Below are 18,943 nucleotides of genomic sequence, written 5' to 3' on the forward strand. Positions count from 1 at the left end.
AAATAGCATAGATGCATTTAAGGGGAAGCGAGATAGGTACATGGGGGAGAAAGGAAGAGGGTGAGAATAAGTAGAGTTGGGAGGAGGCTCCTATGGAGCATAAACACTGGCGTAGATTTATTGTGCCAAATGGCCTGTTTCTTTGCTTTAGTTTCTATGAAACACTCAGCAGGTCAGACAGCAGCATCTGCGGAGAGAGAAAAACAGCATGAATGCTTATAGACGGATGACCCTTCAAGAAATGATGAAAGGCTATTAGCTTGAGACGCGGGGCTGAATTTTCAGGGCCTCCCCGAAGGTGGGAATGGAGGGGGTTGCGAGGAGGGGGCCTGAAAACACCGGCGTCCCAATGTCAGGGCACCGGCAATAATCACCGGGGCGGAGGGAGGGCAGGACAGGGATCCCACTCCCCTCCCAATTGAGACCAATTAAATCAGTTAAAAAGCTTTTTAAAGAGCTTGTCAATGGGCAACTTTTTAAGTTTTTAGAGGGGCAGACAAGAAACCCGCGCCTTCCGAAACTGACCACCTGAAGGCAGGCGGGTAAAGAGTGGGGAGCCAATCATGGCTACCCTCGGAAATCACCCTGGCCCCATAAGAGGGCCAGCAGGGCAAAGGGGGACTGTGCATTGAAAGAGGGTGCCCTTAGTGCTGCACAGGAGGCAGGGAGAGTGGGAACTCCGTGCCTGGGCTTTGAATGGGGTCATCACCTCCCCCTGGCATCATGGGGTAGAAGAGCAGGGGGGAAAGGACAATGGGCAGCTACCTGACCAGAAGGAAGGCTGCAGCTGGCAATGGGGACACAACTGTCAAATCTTGGGCACAGTGGTGATGAGGGGCAACACTCTCTGCTGGAAGAGTAGAATCCCAGGCATCAGGAGAGCACAGGAGAGGCAAGAAGGGCAGGAAGGCAAAAGAGGCCAAACCCTCAACACAGAATTGAACGCTGAAGATGGAGCTACCTGGAGATGACCCAGAACCAGTGCCACAGGATAATACGACTCTCCAGATAGGTGGTCACAGACATCTGTGCCCTCGTCACCAAAGATCTTACAACACTGGTCTCCATGCCCTGCCAGTGACTGTCAATGTCACTGCGGCCTTGAGCTTCTTTGTTTCTGGCTCCTTTCAGGGATCATCTGCAGACCTTAGTCGCATCTCAATAGCAGCTGTACATCACTGCATCTCACTGGTCACGGACTCCCTCATTTTGCCAGAGCTGAACAGCACATTCCTTTCAAAACAGACTAGCCCTCACAGGGACCAAGGCCATCGGGTCTCGCTGGATTTCCCCCAAGTGCAGGGCATCGTTGTTTGCATCCATGTGGTCATCGAGGCAGTCAGTGAGATTCATCAACAGGAAGGGCTTCCACTCCCTCAACATTCATCTGGTCTGTGATCGCAACAAGAGCTTCCTCCATGTGTGTGCTCACTTTCCCAGCAGCTACCGTGACTCCTTCAACCTTCGCCAGTCCAGGCTGCGCAGAACTTCACTCCCATCCCCAAAGTGCATGGATGGATCCAAGGGGATAAGGGAAATCCCTTGAAGAGATGGCTACTGACCCCTCTCTGGGAGCTGCACACACAGGCGTTACAATCAATGCCACCTGCTAAGCAGGACAACCATTGAGAGGCCATTGGGCTTCTGAAGATGCAGTTCTGCTTGGATTGGTCAGGTGGTGTCCTCAATACAATCCTGCAAGGGTCCCGGTCATTGTGGTGGTCTGCTACACTCTCCATAACATGGCCCTGCTGAGAGGGGTGGACCTTGAGGACGGTGAGGCCCTGTAAGGAGAGAGCTTGTCGAGGAGGAGGAAGAGGAGCCGGAGGAAGATGATACTGAACAAAGAGGTGCCCCTCCTGCCCTATGAGGTGGCCTCCTCCTGCCAACCTCCAGGAAGAGGACCTCCATCCTCTCTCTCTCTCTCTCTCTCTCTCTCTCTCTCTCTCTCTCTCAGCCTCCAGGTCGGCATTGTTGAAACGAAGGGGAGTCCTGCCCCAGATGCTGGGTCTCCAACTCCCCTGTGACATCTCTCTTCCCTCCGGTGAAGTGGAAGGCTTTGGCACAAACCGCAGATCTCTCCCTCATGACAGCCGGCCGTCTCAGTAATGGCTGCCGTGGGGAGTCTAAATGAATCTCACACTTCAGCTGACCCACCTCCGTACCCACACCCACTGTCTCTAATTGGACAGGAAACCCATCTCCATATCAACTAAGGGCTCACCCCGTGAAAATCGGGACTTTAATCAGTTTCCCACTGGAGGCGGGTTTCTGACCCGAAAACAAACCGGGCTGCTGTTTCCCGCCTCCGTGGCGAAAATTCAGACTGTGAAACTGTTTCTGCCTCTCCATCGATGCTGCCCAACCTGCTGAAGTGTTTTCCAGCATTTTCTGTGTTTTTCTATCCCCCTTAATCTCTGCTCTGTTTCCAACACACAATTTATCCAATTCCTGCTGTCTTTGCCTAAAACAGGAAATTATATTTGGTAAGTGACTCGTTTTCATATGTTGAACTAATTTTTGTTTTCGTGGCTGAGACGAGCAATTCCCAAAACAAACATCCTACCTTGTGGTTGTCTCAGACTGTGATGCATTTATTTAGTTTACGTGTCCCCAGACCAATTGGCGCTACCCTCTGTAGAGGCTGGCTACATACAGCAGGAGAAGCCAACAGTCTGATAGTTTATGCTGTCAACACTGCACAGTTGCTCACTAAATCAGATTAGTTTACAGTGTAAACAGCATGTGGCTTAGGGGCAGGGTCCTAAATCAAAATAGATTGTATTATAAACTCAGTGCGGCTGTCCAGATGGTTTAGTACTGTGTGGTGATGTACCAGCCAATATCCTAACTTGCACCAAGTCGTATTCTCCCATTACCTCTGTGCACACTGACCCACATTGCTTCCCGGTCCAACAATGTCTCAGTTTTAAAATTCTCATCCTTTATGATTAAATCTCTCCATGGCCTCGACCCCTCCCCCTCCCCCTGCCATCTCTGTAACCTTCTCCAGCCCCACAACACTTTGAGATCTCTACGCTTCTCCAATTCTGGCCTCTTGAGCATCCCCAATTTTGTTCGTTCCACCATTGGCACCTATGCCTCCAGCTGCCTCTGCCCATAGTTCTGGATCTCCCTCCCTAAACCTCTCCGCCTCTCTCCTGCTTTTAAGGCATTCCTTAAAACCTCCCGCTTTGACCAAGCTTCTGCAAGTATCTCCGTAAATGGCTGAGTGTCAAATTTTGTTTGATAACCTTTCCAAGACGTGCCTTGAGATGTTTTCCTATGTTAGGTAGTCAAGAAGGGATACGGCATGCTTGCCTTCATCGGTCGGGGCATAGAGTATAAAAATTGGCAAGTCATGCTGCAGCTAACTTTAGTTAGGCCACACTTAGAATATTGCGTGCAATTCTGGTCGCCACACTACCAGAAGGACGTGGAGGCTTTGGAGAGGGTACAGAAGAAGTTTACCAGGATGTTGCATGGTCTGGAGGGCATTAGCTATGAGGAGAGGTTGGATAAACTCGGATTGTTTTCACTGGAACGACGGAGGTGGAGGGGCGACATGATAGAGGTTTACAAAGTTATGAGCGGCATGGACAGAGTGGATAGTCAGAAGCTTTTTCCCAGGGTGGAAGAGTCAGTTACTAGGGGACATAGGTTTAAGTGTGGGGGCAAAGTTTAGAGGGGATGTGCGAGGCAGGTTCTTTGCACAGAGGGTGGTGAGTGCCTGGAACTTGCTGCCAGGGGAGGTGGTGGAAGCTGGTACGATAGCAACATTTAAGAGGCATCTTGAGAAATACATGAATAGGATGGGAATAGAGGGATACGGTCCCCGGAAGTGCAGAAGGTTTTAGTTTAGGCAGGCATTGAAATCGGCGCAGGCTTGGAGGGCCGAATGGCCTGTTCCTGTGCTGTACTGTTCTTTGTTCTTTGTCAGAGGTGCTATATAAATGCAAGTTGTTGTGACTGCATTCAGAGAGGAAGGGGAAATTTGCAATAGATTAAATCTGCAACAGCTTGGCACATTATTGCAAAAAAGCCTAGAAAATTAAAATCTGTTGGTTGTAAGAACAATGTTTAATGGTGAACAAAGAAAATGGAGAGGGGAACGGGACTAATTGGATAGCTCTTTCAAAGAGCCAGCACAGGTGCGATGGGCTGAATGGTCTCCTTCTGTGCTGTAACATATTATGGTTCTAATATGCTGTAATATATTTACAGGATTTTTTGGGGGTTTTTTTTGTAATGAACACTCAGTCATGTGGCTAAAGAGAACTCGACCTTTCTTAACTTGAGTTAATGCCTTTAATTGGCAGTTATGGTTGAATCAGACAAAGGAAATGATGCTTTAAATTTTTGGTTTGAACCGTCCCAGGCAGCTGTTGCCGCAGCTGAGCCAGCTGTGTCAATCTAGGTAAACGTGATGACTCCTCTACAGCTCCCAGCAGCAGGCCCCAAAGCAAAATTGATTTAAATCAGAGATATAAACAGAAAATGCTGCAAACTCTGGTTTGCAGGTGCCTGACCGGCTGAGAGAAAAACGGGAGTTGACGTTTCACATCAATGACCTTTCATCAGAACTGGGGGGATGTTAAAGATTGGACAGTTTATATTCCAGTACGGAGCTTGGGAAAAGGCATTAATTAACTTAAGTAAGTTCCGGTTCTCTCTCATCACAAAATTGAATGTTTGTTTAAAAAAGGAACGCAAAATGCTGTAACTATACTGCAGGCTCATAGAATCATCTGTTACAGCACAGAAGGAGACCATTCAGCCCATCGTGCCTGTGCTGGCTCTTTGAAAGAGCTATCCAATTAGTCCCACTCCCCTGCTGCATTTTCTTTGTTAACCATTAAACATTGTTTTTACAACTGGATTTTAATTTAATTAGCTTACTTGCCATAACATGCCAAGCTGTTGCAAGTTCACTCTACTGCATTTTCCCCTTCCCCTCTGAATGCAGCTGTAGCAACTTGCTTTTATATTAGCATCTTTGATATGGTAGAACATTGTAAGGCACGTCATGCGGGAGTGGGTGAAGGGAATGGTTGAAAGAACACGAGGCGTGTTGGGGTGGGGGCAGGAGTGATTAAATGACAAAGGTAGACACCTAATCAGCCACGAAATGGGAAACAGAAAGGAATGAAGATGAACAAGGGAAAAGAAACAAACAGGAATCCCTTCGCAGGGAAGATTGATTTAAATTGGGTCTTTGAGCAGACTATCCACCAGGCCTGTGTTACACATTAGGCCTGGGAGCAGGTTACCCATTGGGCTTTCATTCCATATTGAGCCTTGGAGTAGGTTATCCATCGGGCCTTAGTTATCCATCAGACGAGCCATCCAGGGATGGCATACAGCATAGTGACATCTCAACCACGACGAAGGCACTAAATAGCTTCATTTATGTTTTTAAAAATAGAATAATCTCTATCCTTTGACCCCTGTTCAAAAGTGCATGTATGTGGGCATCAGATGAGGAGCGGAAGGGACTGGATTTTGTTATCTGTTTGAATAGCCATCAAATATTCGCCATCCAGCCTCTCCCATTCAGGCTAATCTCTGGCATTCGTGGAGTCAGACTCGAGTTTGAGCCAGGGCCTTCAAGAGAGGCCAGAATGAGAAAAAAAAAGATATTGTGTGCGGGAGGATGAGGGATGGGGAGGATGCTGGGCGGACGTGGCGGGGGTATGTGGGGTTGGCTGGCATATGGGGTTGGTTAACAAAAAAACAAGAGGCCGTCCTGATTTATTCAAGGAGAGTTCCCTAGACATTTATCTGATTTCTCTCTGTAATTACAAGTACCTTATCTCCCAAACGGATTAGGTCACGTTCTATGCATAATTTAATTTAGATGAAGGATGTTTCTGTGAATGGATTGAGATGATTTTTGTAAAGACGGATGCTTTAGGATGAAATGTGGTATAGAAATTGTTGGGAAGGTGAGACTTTCCTGAGGTGTCGTTTAAATTTGTGTTTTTAAACATTTTTTTCCCGAACCCCCTCGCTCTTAATCTTCCTGTTGTATGTAGAAACTGTTAGTGATCTGCCCAAATATGTTTTTCCTCTTCCTATTTTTTGACGTATTTGCGTTATGTAATGGAGGGGTTTGTGCTTCACTCTGTTGTGTCCTCCATAGTCAGATAATATCTGGCACTCAGCCCACATTTCCGAATTGACATTATGTTCATGGCTGTGTTGACCCCTTTTTAAATAGCAGTGGTGTATCGACACTGATAGGAATCTCTAGTCTTTGTTGCTGAGGCCCATACATCAGCAGTGGCCATTCGGCCCAAATCAGGACTGGTGACCAGAGTGCCTTCAGCTGTTCATCATTGAGGGGGTGAACACCAGGAAGGGGGAAAAAGATAAGTTACATTTCTTTAGTGCCTTTCACAACCTTGGGATCTCCCAAAGCACCTTGTAACCAATGAAACACTTTCCCTGCTCATTGTTGCAGGACACAGCAGCCAGTTCAATTACAGCAAGATCCCAGAATCAGGCAGGTGACCAGTTCTACTGTTCCTGTTTTTAAATGGTGCTGGTTGCGGATTAAGTGTTGGGCAGGATGCCCAGAGAACCCACTGCTGTTCTTTGAATGGCGCCCTGGGATCTTTCACATTCACCAAGAGGGCAGAAAGGACCTCAGGAGAGGAATCTTGCACCCCGCTGGTCTAACCTGAATTTGGATCCTGATTTTGGAGCGGGTACAGTGGGCTTACCCGCTGTTGCAACCAGACACCATACAGGTTTTAGACCGGACGAGAGCAATGCTTTTGCATGTAATTTCAGTTTCTCTTTAATCCTGCTTTCATGTTTTTTTGAAAATACAAATCTCTCGCTCCAGATCCTTAGAATTCTCCATCTGCTCCCAGTGATTAACCGATCCTGCAAAACTGTCCATTTGCTCTAAATCTCTGGACCATAACAGATTGTCCAATTATTTTAATTGAAACTGGTTTAGCATGCTATATTTCAGTTCCCTTAATGCTTGCTTGACCATTTGAATTGAACGGACACCATCCTCAGCTTTGGCTCAGTTGGTAGCACTCTCGTCTCTGAGTCAGAAGGTTTTGGGTGTAAGTCCCATTCCAGAGACTTGAGAACAAAAATATAGGGTCTGGGGGAGTGCTGCGTTGTCAGAGATGCCGTCTTTCAGATGAAACTTTAAAACCGAGGCCCCGTTTGCACCCTCAGGTGGGGACGTTAAAGATCCCATGACAGTATTTCAAAGTTAAGCAGGAGAATTCTCCATGGTGTCCTGGCCAATATTTATCCTTCAATCAACATCACAAAAGCAGATTATCTAGTCATCATTATATTGCTGTTTGTGGGATCTTGCTGTGTGCAAATCGGTTGCTGCGTTTCAAACATTACAACAGTGACTACACTCAAAAGTAATTAATTGGCTGTAAAGTGCTTTGGGCCGTCCTGTTTTTTTTTATTCGTTCAGAAGATGTGGGCGTTGCTAGCTAGGCCAGCATTTATTGCCCATCGCTAATTGTCCTTGAGAAGGTGGTGGTGAACTGCTTTCTTGAACCTCTGCAGTCCTTGGGGTGTAGGTACACCAACAGTGCTGTTAGGAAGGGACCCAGTGACAGTGAAGGAACGGCAATATGGTTCCAAGTCAGGATGGTGTGTGGCTTGCAGGTGGTGGTGTTCCCATGCATCAGCTGCCCTTCTCCTTCTATGTGGTAGAGGTCGCAGGTTTAGAAGGTGCTGTTGAAGGAAACTTGGTGAGTTGCTGTAGTGCATCTTGTACATAGTACATGCTGCTGCCACTGTGCATCGGTGGTAAAGGGAGTGAATGTTGAATGTCGTGGATGGGGTGCCAGTCAAGTGATCGTGAATGCAAGTCTTTCTTTCCTGATATAAAGGAAATTGCAGATCTGTCCCTGTTTGCCCCTGCCCATTCCTGACCCCCATTCGCCTGAAGAATGGCCAGAAAACCTGCTCTCAAGGTTCACCTCTGAATGTTGACTCGACTCATGCTGTTGTTCAACACACATATCTGTCTGCCTCCTTCATCGATCAGTCCCTTTCCCTCCTAAACCTCTCTGACTCTCATCCCATCAGTCACTGTTTAAAACCTACCTCTTTGACCAAACCTCTTGGTCCCCTGTCCTAATATCTCCTTATGTGGCTCGAAGTCAAATTCTGTTCATTAATGTCCTGTGCAGTACCTTGGGATGTTTGACTATGATAAAGTTGCTATATAAATGCATGTAGTTGTTGCAGTTAGTTTTCTTCACTGTTTCAAAGACGCTTTCAAGTAGGAATGATGTTATTTGTGTCAGATGATCAATTTTCTGGTAATTCTACTCGCTATTGGTCAAGTAAGCAAATTATTTAAATTCTAATACTTCCTGTGTACCGTAAGTCAGTGCAAGTTTTGATTCAAAATTATTCCACAGAGTAGAGTCGATTTCTATTAATTCAACGCTAAAATGTTTGATCCAATATTTCAAATTAAGCGATTTAAATAAAATAGTCCTGGAGGCTTTTTGAGAGATTCAAATGATCCAGAATTAAGTAGATTGTTTTGTAGTGGTGTTTTCTGGTTAGAGTAATCTTCTGTACCAGACACTGTGCTTAATTTGTGTTCCTTTTGTATTTGTGCAGATTTTGGTAACAATGGAGGAACTCCAGGATGTTCAACTGACTGAAATTAAGCCACTGCTGCCAGATGGGGTAAGGAACTTGCCCATTTGAGTCTGTTTTTATGTTACTAGACTAGTAATCCAGTGACCTGGACTAAAGATCCAGCGAACATGCATTCAAATCCTATCGTAGCAGTTTGGGGATTTAAATTCAGTTTTAAAAAGTACTTTAAAAATCATAAAATAAAAAGCTGGTATCAATGAGAGTGATCACGAAGCTGTTGCATTGATGTAAAAGCCTATGGATTCATTAATGTCCTTCGGGGAAGGACACCTGCTTTCCTTATACTGTCTGGCCTATATGTGACTTAAGTCCCACGTCAACATGGTTGACTCATAACCCTCCACTAAAGTGGCCAAGCAAGCCACTCAGTTGTATCAAACCTGGGTAAATAATGATGTCAGCTGCCTCGCCAGCGACACCCACATCCTGAGAGTGAATGTTTAAAACAAATTCGGAGCTAAATACATGTTTAGTGTAGTTGACATTGTCCTGCCCTGTTTATGCCATTTGGATTGTTAAGTACCAGTTACACAAAGGTTAACAAACTTCTATGCACCATGCCAAATTATTTAAGAATCATGCCAGTGGAGCTGAGTGAGACAGACAAGGGAGCTCCCTGGTTTAAATCCTATTCAGTGCTGAGCTAGTTGATCTTGGTCAGACTAACTGTGGGACTACTGTTTATAGCCTCAGTGGCCCTGAGCCAGGAAAGGTTCCCCACCTTGCTCACGAAACAATGAACATTGCCGGAGAGTAGGCATCTTCGTGAGGAAGCATTGGGCTCGCCCACAGTGCTTGAGCAGTCTGCTGCAGTCACTGACTGGCCTCGCACACAACAAAAGTACCAGAGGGGTGCCAGTGTATGATGCGCCATCGTTCTAAGAGCAGGGGAGGATTCCTTCTGAACCCTGAGCTTCTGGTTGATGCGTATTGAGAAAATAGGTGGAAAAAGAAAGAATTAATGTTCCCATTTGGGATGTGAAATACATACGTTTGACTGTGTGAGGATCACATTACTGGCTGGGATGTTATCTGGGTGACTGGGCTCTCAACCCCATCGCCTCCTCTGGGGAAGGTCCATTGGATTACATGCCAATTAGGCACTTAAGTGGACAGCGGCGAACCTTCCCTGGGATTAAGGCTGCCAGTGATGGAAGTCCTGCCCTCTGAGAGCCGCTGGCCAGTCAGAGGCCGACACCTCTTTAACTGAGCAGCGCCACCACAGAGGTGGTGGCTGCTGCCAGTCGAGCACTTACCGGAGGTGCTGGAACCAGGCCACAGGTAGGTTAGGGTGGAGGGGCGTGTTGAGGGTCGGCAGCAAGGGCAAGGGGGTGGCTCTCATTTCGTTCCCCCCTTCCATATGCTGCGTCCCACATTCAGGCACCTCCACCCCCGGAGCTGGCAAGCAACTCGCACGGGTTTGCTTGGCATGCTTGCCATGGGGCAACAGGCTGACCCACTGCTGGGCTAATTCTGGTGGTGGCGGGCTGAGGCCCTTGATTGGGCATCGATTGCCCACTCGAGGGCTGCAGTTGGCGGCAGGGCAGTTCACAGGCGTTGCTGCCCCAAGACTAATTTGGATGGAGGTGGGAAGGTGACAGGGTCACCCCACCCCCCCCCCACCGCCTCCCAACTCCCAACCGGACACAGGAGAGAACATAAAATTCCTCCCACTATTTTCTTTTCTCTTTTTATATTAATAAACTGATTGGCAAATGCAGAGGTGAGAATGGGTAGAGATGCGTCTTTGATATGAATGCAGTACCTGAAAGGGTGGTGAAAGCAGATTCCATACGATATCTCAACTGCCAGTTGGATGTGTACTTGATAGGAGCTAATTTTCAGGGTTATGAGGAGAAATCATGGGGTGAGGGACTAAATTGGATAGCTCTTTCAAAGAGCCAGCTCAGGTACGATGGGCTGAATGGCTTCCTTCTGTGTTGTATGATTCTGAGCATGTTCTGCTTTTCATGTCTTTAGGCTTGGAATTATTATCCTCCTCTCTAAGTAATCTTGAATTGCTTCCTTTTATGATGTACAGTATAATTTTTCTACTGCAGATATTGAGCTAACGGGTTTATGGTTCTCAGGGTCAAGCTTCTGGCCTTTTCTTAAAAAAAAAACAATTTTTTTTTCCACACTTCTGGTATCACCCTTGGTTATTGAAGTATGCAAAGTTTCAGCTACACTTCCCTCATTTCTTAACTGTTGTTGAGCACTTTTATGTGATGAAACTGAATCCCATGAGATATGAGCAGCAGCCTGCAACCGGGGGGGGGGCATAAAAGGAATGAAGGGGATGTTCCCATAGCAACAAAGACCCACATTTTGGCGCAGGATGTGAATGGATATTGGAATCTCAGCCACTTTTGAGTTTTCAGCTGCTGGAAAAATAACGGGAGGAGAGGGACGTGAGACGGCCAGTATGACGTGCATTTATTTAACCCAGCACAGCAAGCTTAGGGGGCCTCTTGATTGTGTTCCATTCGGTCTCATGTCTTGACTAATATTCCAACAGTTCAATTTTCATTGGCTTTTTTTGTAAGTTTGGCAACACATTTCCTGTCCATAAAGCTACCAGAAGAGGCTTAACATTATTTTGTTCAGTGAAAACTGATGCACAAAAATTTACAAATATCCACAGCTGTTTTTCCTCCCATTGTTGCACTCCTTTGTGACCGCACTTGTCAAATTTGGCATTGAATTTTCACTTCTGTATGTGAAATATAAAAACATAAGAAATAGGGGCAAGAGTAGGCCAAACGGCCCTTCGAGCTTGCTGCTCCATTGTGACCTTAACTTTTCTTTCCTACCTGATCCCCATATCTCTTTATTCCCCTAGATTCCCAAGGTCTGTCCATGCCTTGAATTTACTCGAATGGGCATTCACATTCTGGGGTAGAGAATTCCAAAGATTCACAACCCTCTGAGTGAAGAAATTTCTCCTCATCTCAGTCCTGAATGATTGGCCCCTTATCCTGAGACTATGACCCCTAATTTTGGACACTCCAGCCAGAGAAACAGCCGCACAGCATCTACCTTGTCAAGCCCCCTCAGAATCTTAAGTTTCAGTGAGATCACCTCTCATTTTCTCGAGAGTTTTGTATTTATATATTTTTAGGGTAATAGAGAATATGATGAAACAAAAAAGAGGGTATATGATGTATGTCAGGTGAGTTGTTAAAGCGAGAACCAGGCCAAATGCAATAAGTTGAGAGGGGAAGAGTAAAATAAGACTGGCAAAGAGAGAATATGCAAATAGAAAGGCATTTAATATAAAAGGAACCCAAAAATCTTCTACCGCATGTAAGTGGTAAGTGGGTAGTAAGAGGTGGCGTGTTGCCAATAAGGATAAAGAAGGTGATATATGCTTAGGCGCAGGGCAAGTCTCGAATACTTAATGAGTATTTTAGTAGTGTTTACAAAGGAAGAAGATGCTGACAAAATGTCAGTAGAAGCAGAGTTGGTAGACGTAATGGATGGGGTGAAAATTGATGGACAGGATGTACTGGAAAGGCTGGCTATGCTTAGAGTGGATAGGTCGCCTGGTTCAGATGGCTTACATCCCAGGTTGCTAAAGGAAGTGGGAGTGGAGATAGCAGAAGGACTTGCCATAATCTTCCAATCTTCCTTAGATATGGGGGAGGTGCCAAAGGATTTGAGAATGGCAAATGTGACACCCTTATTCAAGAAAGGGTGTAAGTACATTCCGAGTAACTACAGGCCGGTCAGTTTAGCATCAGTGGTGGGTAATATTTTAGAAACAATCAGAGAAAAAAATCAACAGACACTTGGAGAGGTTTGAGTTAATTAAGGATAGCTAGCATGGATTTGTAAAAGGCAGATTGTGCTTGATGAATCTAATTACATTTTTTGATGCTGTAACAGAGAAGGTTGTTGATGAAGGGAAAGCAATGGATGTTGTCTATATGGATTTTAAGAAAGCGTTTGACAAAATACTACATAGAAGGCTTGTTAACAAAATTGAAGCTCATAGAATAGGAGGGTCAATGTTAGCTTGGATTAAAAAATTGGTTTAAGGACTGAAAACACAATGAACATGATACCAATTGACTGCAACAGGATATAAATAGGCTAGCAGAATAGGCATACAAGTGCAGGCAGATGGAACTTTATTACAGAGAAGTGTGACGTGATGCATTTCGGCAGAAGGGATAGGGAAAGGTAATAAAAACTTAATGGCACAGTTCTAAAGAATGTGCAGGGCCAGAGGGACCTTGTGGTCCATGTGCACAGATCCTTGAAGGTGGCAGGATATATTGGGAGAGTAGTTAGCAAAGCATATGGGATCTTGAGCTTCATAAATAGCTATGTTGAGCACAAAAGCAAGGTTAGGCCACAACTAGAGTATTGCATCCAGTCTGGTCACCACAATTTAGGAGGGATGTGAGGGTAATGAGAGGATGCAGAGGAGATTTACCAGAATGGTTCCAGGGATGAGGGATTTTAGCTACAAGATTAGGTTGGAAAGATCATGGTGTGTGAGATTAACTGGATAGCTCTTTCAAATAGCCAGCATTGTTACAATGGGCTGAATGGCCTCTCTTTCTGTTGTATGATTCAAATTTCCTTTCTTATAAGTTACACTCCTAGCTGTACATCCCAAAGTTCTGATTACTTTCCTCACTTTTTTTAGCAGCTTAAACCCCACAAACTTATTCTTGGAGACGTGCATTTCCATTTCATACAAACTACACGATAATCTTTCCACTGCAAAATTACGTAACTTTCCACTTCTCTACCCACAGATACAGCTTCCCTCGATCCTTTTAGATTTGTGCAACTTGATAATTGTCATTCGCCACTGCTTCCGAATTGGTGGCCGCTGTAAACTTGGAACCTCTGGGCATATTTCCATTTCCAAAGATTATAAACAATAATGGTCCAAACACTGACTCCCTCTAGAACATTGCCTACGACCAACTACCATCCAGATAACCGCCTCTTCCTCAATTAGTCTATGAAGAATTGATTCTACCTGTACAACAATATTAACAACAACAAAAGCAGCTTGCATTAATGTAGCGTCTTTAACGTCCCGAGGCACTTCACCGAATGTAATTAGGCAAAGATTTACTCAGAGCCAAAGGAGGAGATATTAGGACAGCTGGCTAAAAGTTTCCCAAAAAGGCAGGTTTTAAATGGTGTCTTATGAGGGCAGAGAGATGTAGAGATTTGGAGAGAGAATTCCAGAGCTTAGGTCCTGGATGGGTGATTGCATGGCTGTCAGTAGTGAGGCGAAGGAAGTGGAGGCTGCCCAAGAGGCGAGAGTTGGAGGAGCGCTTGGAGGAGAGTTCTTGGAGGGTTGTAGGGCTGGAGGAGGCTACAGAGATCTTCAATTCATTGCTGTTTAAGTGTTCCTATTTCTCTCAATTCTCCACCACCTCGGTTTCAGTCCAAACTAAATTGTGTCTGACCTTTTTCCCCTGTTGTAAACCAGTATTGTTTTCCTCTACATGGTGGAGGAAAATAGTCATTGACTGTAATTATTGTGTTTTCATCAACTAAATTAAAAATAGAAGCAGTCTTTTTTTTTGGGAAGGCCAAAAAATAAAAAAGAAGATTAAAATTCAAGATGACACCAAGATTAAAATTATTTCCTATAGCTAAAAACACGGATCAATCCCCACGTTTGGACCAAATTTTGAAAACTGAGACCGCCAATTATAATAATTGTTACTTGAGCTTCAGTTTATTGTTTCTCAGCATTTCTTGGCAGCTGTGTGAGGAGTGAAAGAGCAATTGGTATTTTTTTTTAAACATAACCTGTGAACCTTATGGAAAGAGCTAGAATGAAAATATGGAATCCAAAAATTAGATCCTTGACTAAGTTATTTTCCCCCATAGGACTGAAACTAAAATATGACTACACATTGGGAACAAAAGACTTGAATCCATGGCCCCGCCCCCTCCCTTTCTCTGTGATCTCCTCCATCCCCACAATCCTCTGCTAATTCTGTCCCCTTGAGTATTCCCGATTTTAAGCACTCCACTATCGATGGCTGAGCCTTCAGCTAAGCTCTGGAATTCCCTCCCTAAACCTCTACCTCTTTTTTCCTTCTTTTTAAGATGGTCCTTAAAACCTATCCCTTTGACCAAGCTTTTTGGCCACCTACCTAATATCGCCTTAAGTGGTTTGGTGTCAGATTTTGCTTTTTAAACAGTTTCAGTTTGAGGTGTTAAATAAATATTTTGTTTTTGTTGTTGACCCCACTTTTCCAAAGACTAAGTGAAATGACCCGAAAACTCATTGGTCCAACAATGAGACCAAACATAAAATTAGAAGAATTTCTGGGAAAAAAAACAACCCTGGTAAACAAACAGGGCCCTTAAGGTCCTCCTATATGCTGTTTTTGGAGTTGGTTGGTGTGTTTGAGTTTAATTCCTGTCTCTGCTCTTTTAATATAGTTTTAGGCTTGTTTGTTAAAATTACCAGACAGGATTAAATACCGCTGTGTCACGAGCAGGCCCTTTAGTTAACTCCATGCATTTTCCTTTTCTATTCCATCGCAGAGCAGAGTGAGTAAATACCCTGTAATTATCAACCTCCCTTCTTCTGATGCACGTTCTATTCAAATAACTCCCATCATAATTCCTCTTCCTCGCTGCAATGACCTGTCATAATTCTCGCTATTAAGCGCCTTTCTTTCCTCAGTCACAAATGAACTCAGCTGTACAAATGTGAAGTCAAGTCCAATTGTCTTGTCAACGTTTAGATACTCCATTACCAGCAATGCTGCTCCATTCTCTTCCCCATTTTATCTCTCATATCTTCCAAATATTTTAAGCCCAGCTGTTTGAAATGTGTCCTTATCCTGCAGTCTAGCTAAGGCCAGTTGTATCTCATTGCACCCATGATCCTCAAATGCTTTGTTTCCTATGCCGGCTGGGTATTCTCCAGGGAGTGGCTCGCTTCCTGACTCCCCAGAGTTTCTCCACCACCTACATGGCACTAGTCAGGAACGTGATTGAATACTCTTCACTTGCTTGGATGGGTGCAGCTCCAACGACACTCAAGAAGTTTCACGCTAGCTAAGGCAAAGATTGCTTGATTGGCACCTCATACGTTGGCTTAAGCATCCACTCCCTCCACAATTAACCCACTGTGGTGGCAGTGTGTACTTTCTACAAGATGCACTGCAGAAACTTGCCGAGGCTTCCTCGGCAGCTCTTCCCGAATTTGAGAGCTTTACTTAGAAGAACGAGGGCAGAAGCTGCATGGTAACATAATCAATTCCAGGTTCCTCTCCAAGTCAGACACCATCCTGACTTGGACACATATCACCAGTCATCGGGTCAAAATCCTGGAACTCCCTACCTAACGGCACTGTTGGAAGTACCTTCACCAGACAGACTGCAGCAGTTCCAGAAGAAGGCCCTCCACCACCTTCTCAAGGACAACTAGAGGTGGGCAGTAAATGCGGCCTGGGCAGTAAATGCGGCCTGGGCAGTGATGCCCACATCCTGAGAATGATTTTATTTTTAAAATATTCCAATAGTGCAGTTTATCAGCATTGCTGAAATTCAGGATTATTTACTTGATGGTTGGCTGTCTCCTCTAATCTTCACAGTTCAGCTCCAGTGGGGACAGCTCTTCTAAGGCTGAGGTTCTACATGTGACCTGTGCTGTTCTTGATGAAGCAGTGTTGATGCTAACAGTGGCTGACAAAAACATTCGATTTCTCAGCATGGAAGAATCACAGAATGATAGAATGGTTACAGCACAGAAGGAGGTCATTGAGCCTGTCCAGTCTGTGATGGAAGAGAAATTTAGTTAGCCCCGCTCCTCCGCCCTTTCCCTGCAGGCCTGCAATTTTTTTTCCCCACCAGGTGCTTGTCCAATTCTCTTTTGAAAGTCACAATTGAATTTGCGTCCATCACCCTTTCAGGCTATTCATTCCAGATCGTAACCACTCGCTGTGTAAAAAAAAAAAAAATGTTTTTCCTCACTTTATTATCTTGAAGATGTGAGAGAAAAGAAACTGTGGGAAGTAGTCCATTTCAGTATGCAAGAAAGCTTGGACAGAGGAAAGGCCAAGTGGCCTGTCCAATGTGGGCCTTTCAGAAACCATTTGCAATATACCCAACAGTAGATTCTACCCCAAACATACATGTCCAAAGGGAACCTGGAGTACTATGTGCAGTTTTGGTCTCCATATTTAAGGAAGGATCTACTTGCATTGGAGGCAGCACAGCGAAGGTTCACTAGATTGGTTCCTGGGATGAGAGGGTTATCCAATGATGAGAGGCTGAATAAATTGGGCCTATATTCTCTGGAGATTAGAGGAATGAGTGGCGATCTCATTGAAATCTACAAGATTCCGAAGGGTCTTGACAGGGTAGACACTGAGAGGTTGTTTCTCCTGGCTGGGGAATCTAGAACATGGGGGCACAGTCTTAGGATAAAGGGAATGATCATTTAGGACTGAAATGGAGAGAAATTTCTTCGCTTAATTGGTTGTGAATCTTTGTAATTCTCTACCCCAGAGGGTTGTAGATGCTTCATCATTGAATATATTTAAGGCTAGGATAGACAGATCTTGGTCTTTCAGGGAATCAAAGGATCTGGGGAGCGGTCAGAAAAGTGGAGTTGAAGTCCAAGATCAGCCATGATATTGAATTGCGGAGCAGGCTCAACGGGTGGTATGGTCTACTGCTGCTCCTATTTCTTAGTTTTTTTAATACATATACTCCGATTCCTAATGATAATGGAGCAAAAACATCCATTATTCTTGTATCCTCAGCTTTGGTCCATTTCTGTAGAAATAAGAACGTATAAGAATAGGAGTCGGCCATTTGACCCTTCGAGCCTGCTCCTCCATTCAACAAGATCATGGCTAACCTTCTACCTCAACTCCACCTTCTCGCGCTATCCCCTTTCCCTTAATTTCCTTAGTGCCCAAAAATCTGTTGACCTCTGTCTTGAATATACTCAACGACTGAGCATCCACAGTTCTCTGGGGTAGAGAATTCCAAAGATTCACCATCCCTTTGAGGGAAGAAACTTTTCCTCATCTCAGTTCTAAATGGTTGATGCCTTATTCTGAGACTGTGTCCACTGGTTATGGATTCCCCAGCCAGGGGAAATGTTTTCTCAGCATCCACCCTGTCAAGCCCCTTAAGAATTTTGTCTGTTTCAATGAGATCACCTCTTATACTTCTAAACGCCATGGAATATAGGCCTAGTCTACTCAATCTTTCCTCATAGGACAATCCCCTCATTCCAGGAACCAGTCTAGTGGAGCTTTGTTGCTCTCCCTCCAGAGCAAGTATATCCTTCCTTAGATAAGGAGACCAAAACTGCACACGCTACTCCAGGTGTGGTCTCACCAACGCCCTCTATAAATGTCTCCATCCCCAATGCCACCAATTGTCCCTTTGCTGCTGTGTGCAGACTACCTGTTATATATTGTGGGTTTGAAATGAGAAAGAGAGACATGGTGTGAATCAAGTGGGGTTCGATTTGAAATCCGAGCTGTTGCAAAAGCTTGACTGACCTCATTGCCATGGCGTGTCACTGTCTACTCTTGGGCAGCCTGAATTAACCCTCAGTGACTTTTCCACAGCCCTCCTCCCTGCGCCAAGGAATGGCCGCGTCATGTGGCTGATTGCTTCCGCTGTAGAGAGATCTTCACGTTGGGATCAAAAACTCTACTGGGTAAACATACAATGAACCCATCTGCAGCCTCCATCTCTACTGAGAAAGCCAAGAAATCTCTGAGAGGAATCTGGCAACACTTTGTAGGCATCAGTGTAGCACCGTGGGCGATTACTGATCGAGTGATGGATTGTATTTACTAGACTTCAGAAATAAAACTGTCAGCGATATGACCAGTCCTGTGTTATATATTTTTCATACTTCAGATCAGCATCATTGCTGTTCTTTTGTTTTGATGTCACCCGTATCTCACACTCCTCTGACTCAGATGGCTGTGGGCTCAAACCCCAATCCAGAAATATAAGATTATTGTAATCTATACTGACGCTTCAGTGCACTGTTGGAGGTGTTGTCTTTTTCAGATGAGGTGTATGCCCTTTCAGGTGGGTATAAAAGATCCCATGGCACTTTTTGGGGGGGAAAAAAAGCAGGGGAGTTATCCTCGAATTGCTGGTCAACATCTACCTCCCAACCAGCATCACTAGAAACATTATATAGTCATTTATCTCACTGCCGTTTGTGGGATTTTGCTGTGTGCAAATTTGCTGCTACAGTTCGCACATGACAACAGCAATTACATCTCAAAAATATTTAATT

General features: G+C 44.8%; 1 protein-coding gene across 1 annotated transcript in view; it reads left to right on the top strand.

Moving 5' to 3' along the window:
- ndrg3b (ndrg family member 3b) overlaps window positions 1-18,943 on the top strand; it is a 97,609-nt gene that overhangs the window by 24,510 nt on the left and 54,156 nt on the right. Inside the window, exon 2 of the mRNA XM_068048570.1 lies at window positions 8,626-8,694. Coding sequence (XP_067904671.1) covers window positions 8,626-8,694 — 69 coding nt within the window. The remainder of the gene's footprint in view (window positions 1-8,625; window positions 8,695-18,943) is intronic.

Source organism: Heterodontus francisci, chromosome 16 (assembly GCF_036365525.1).
Source record: "Heterodontus francisci isolate sHetFra1 chromosome 16, sHetFra1.hap1, whole genome shotgun sequence".
In the NCBI taxonomy this organism is placed as follows: domain Eukaryota; kingdom Metazoa; phylum Chordata; class Chondrichthyes; order Heterodontiformes; family Heterodontidae; genus Heterodontus; species Heterodontus francisci.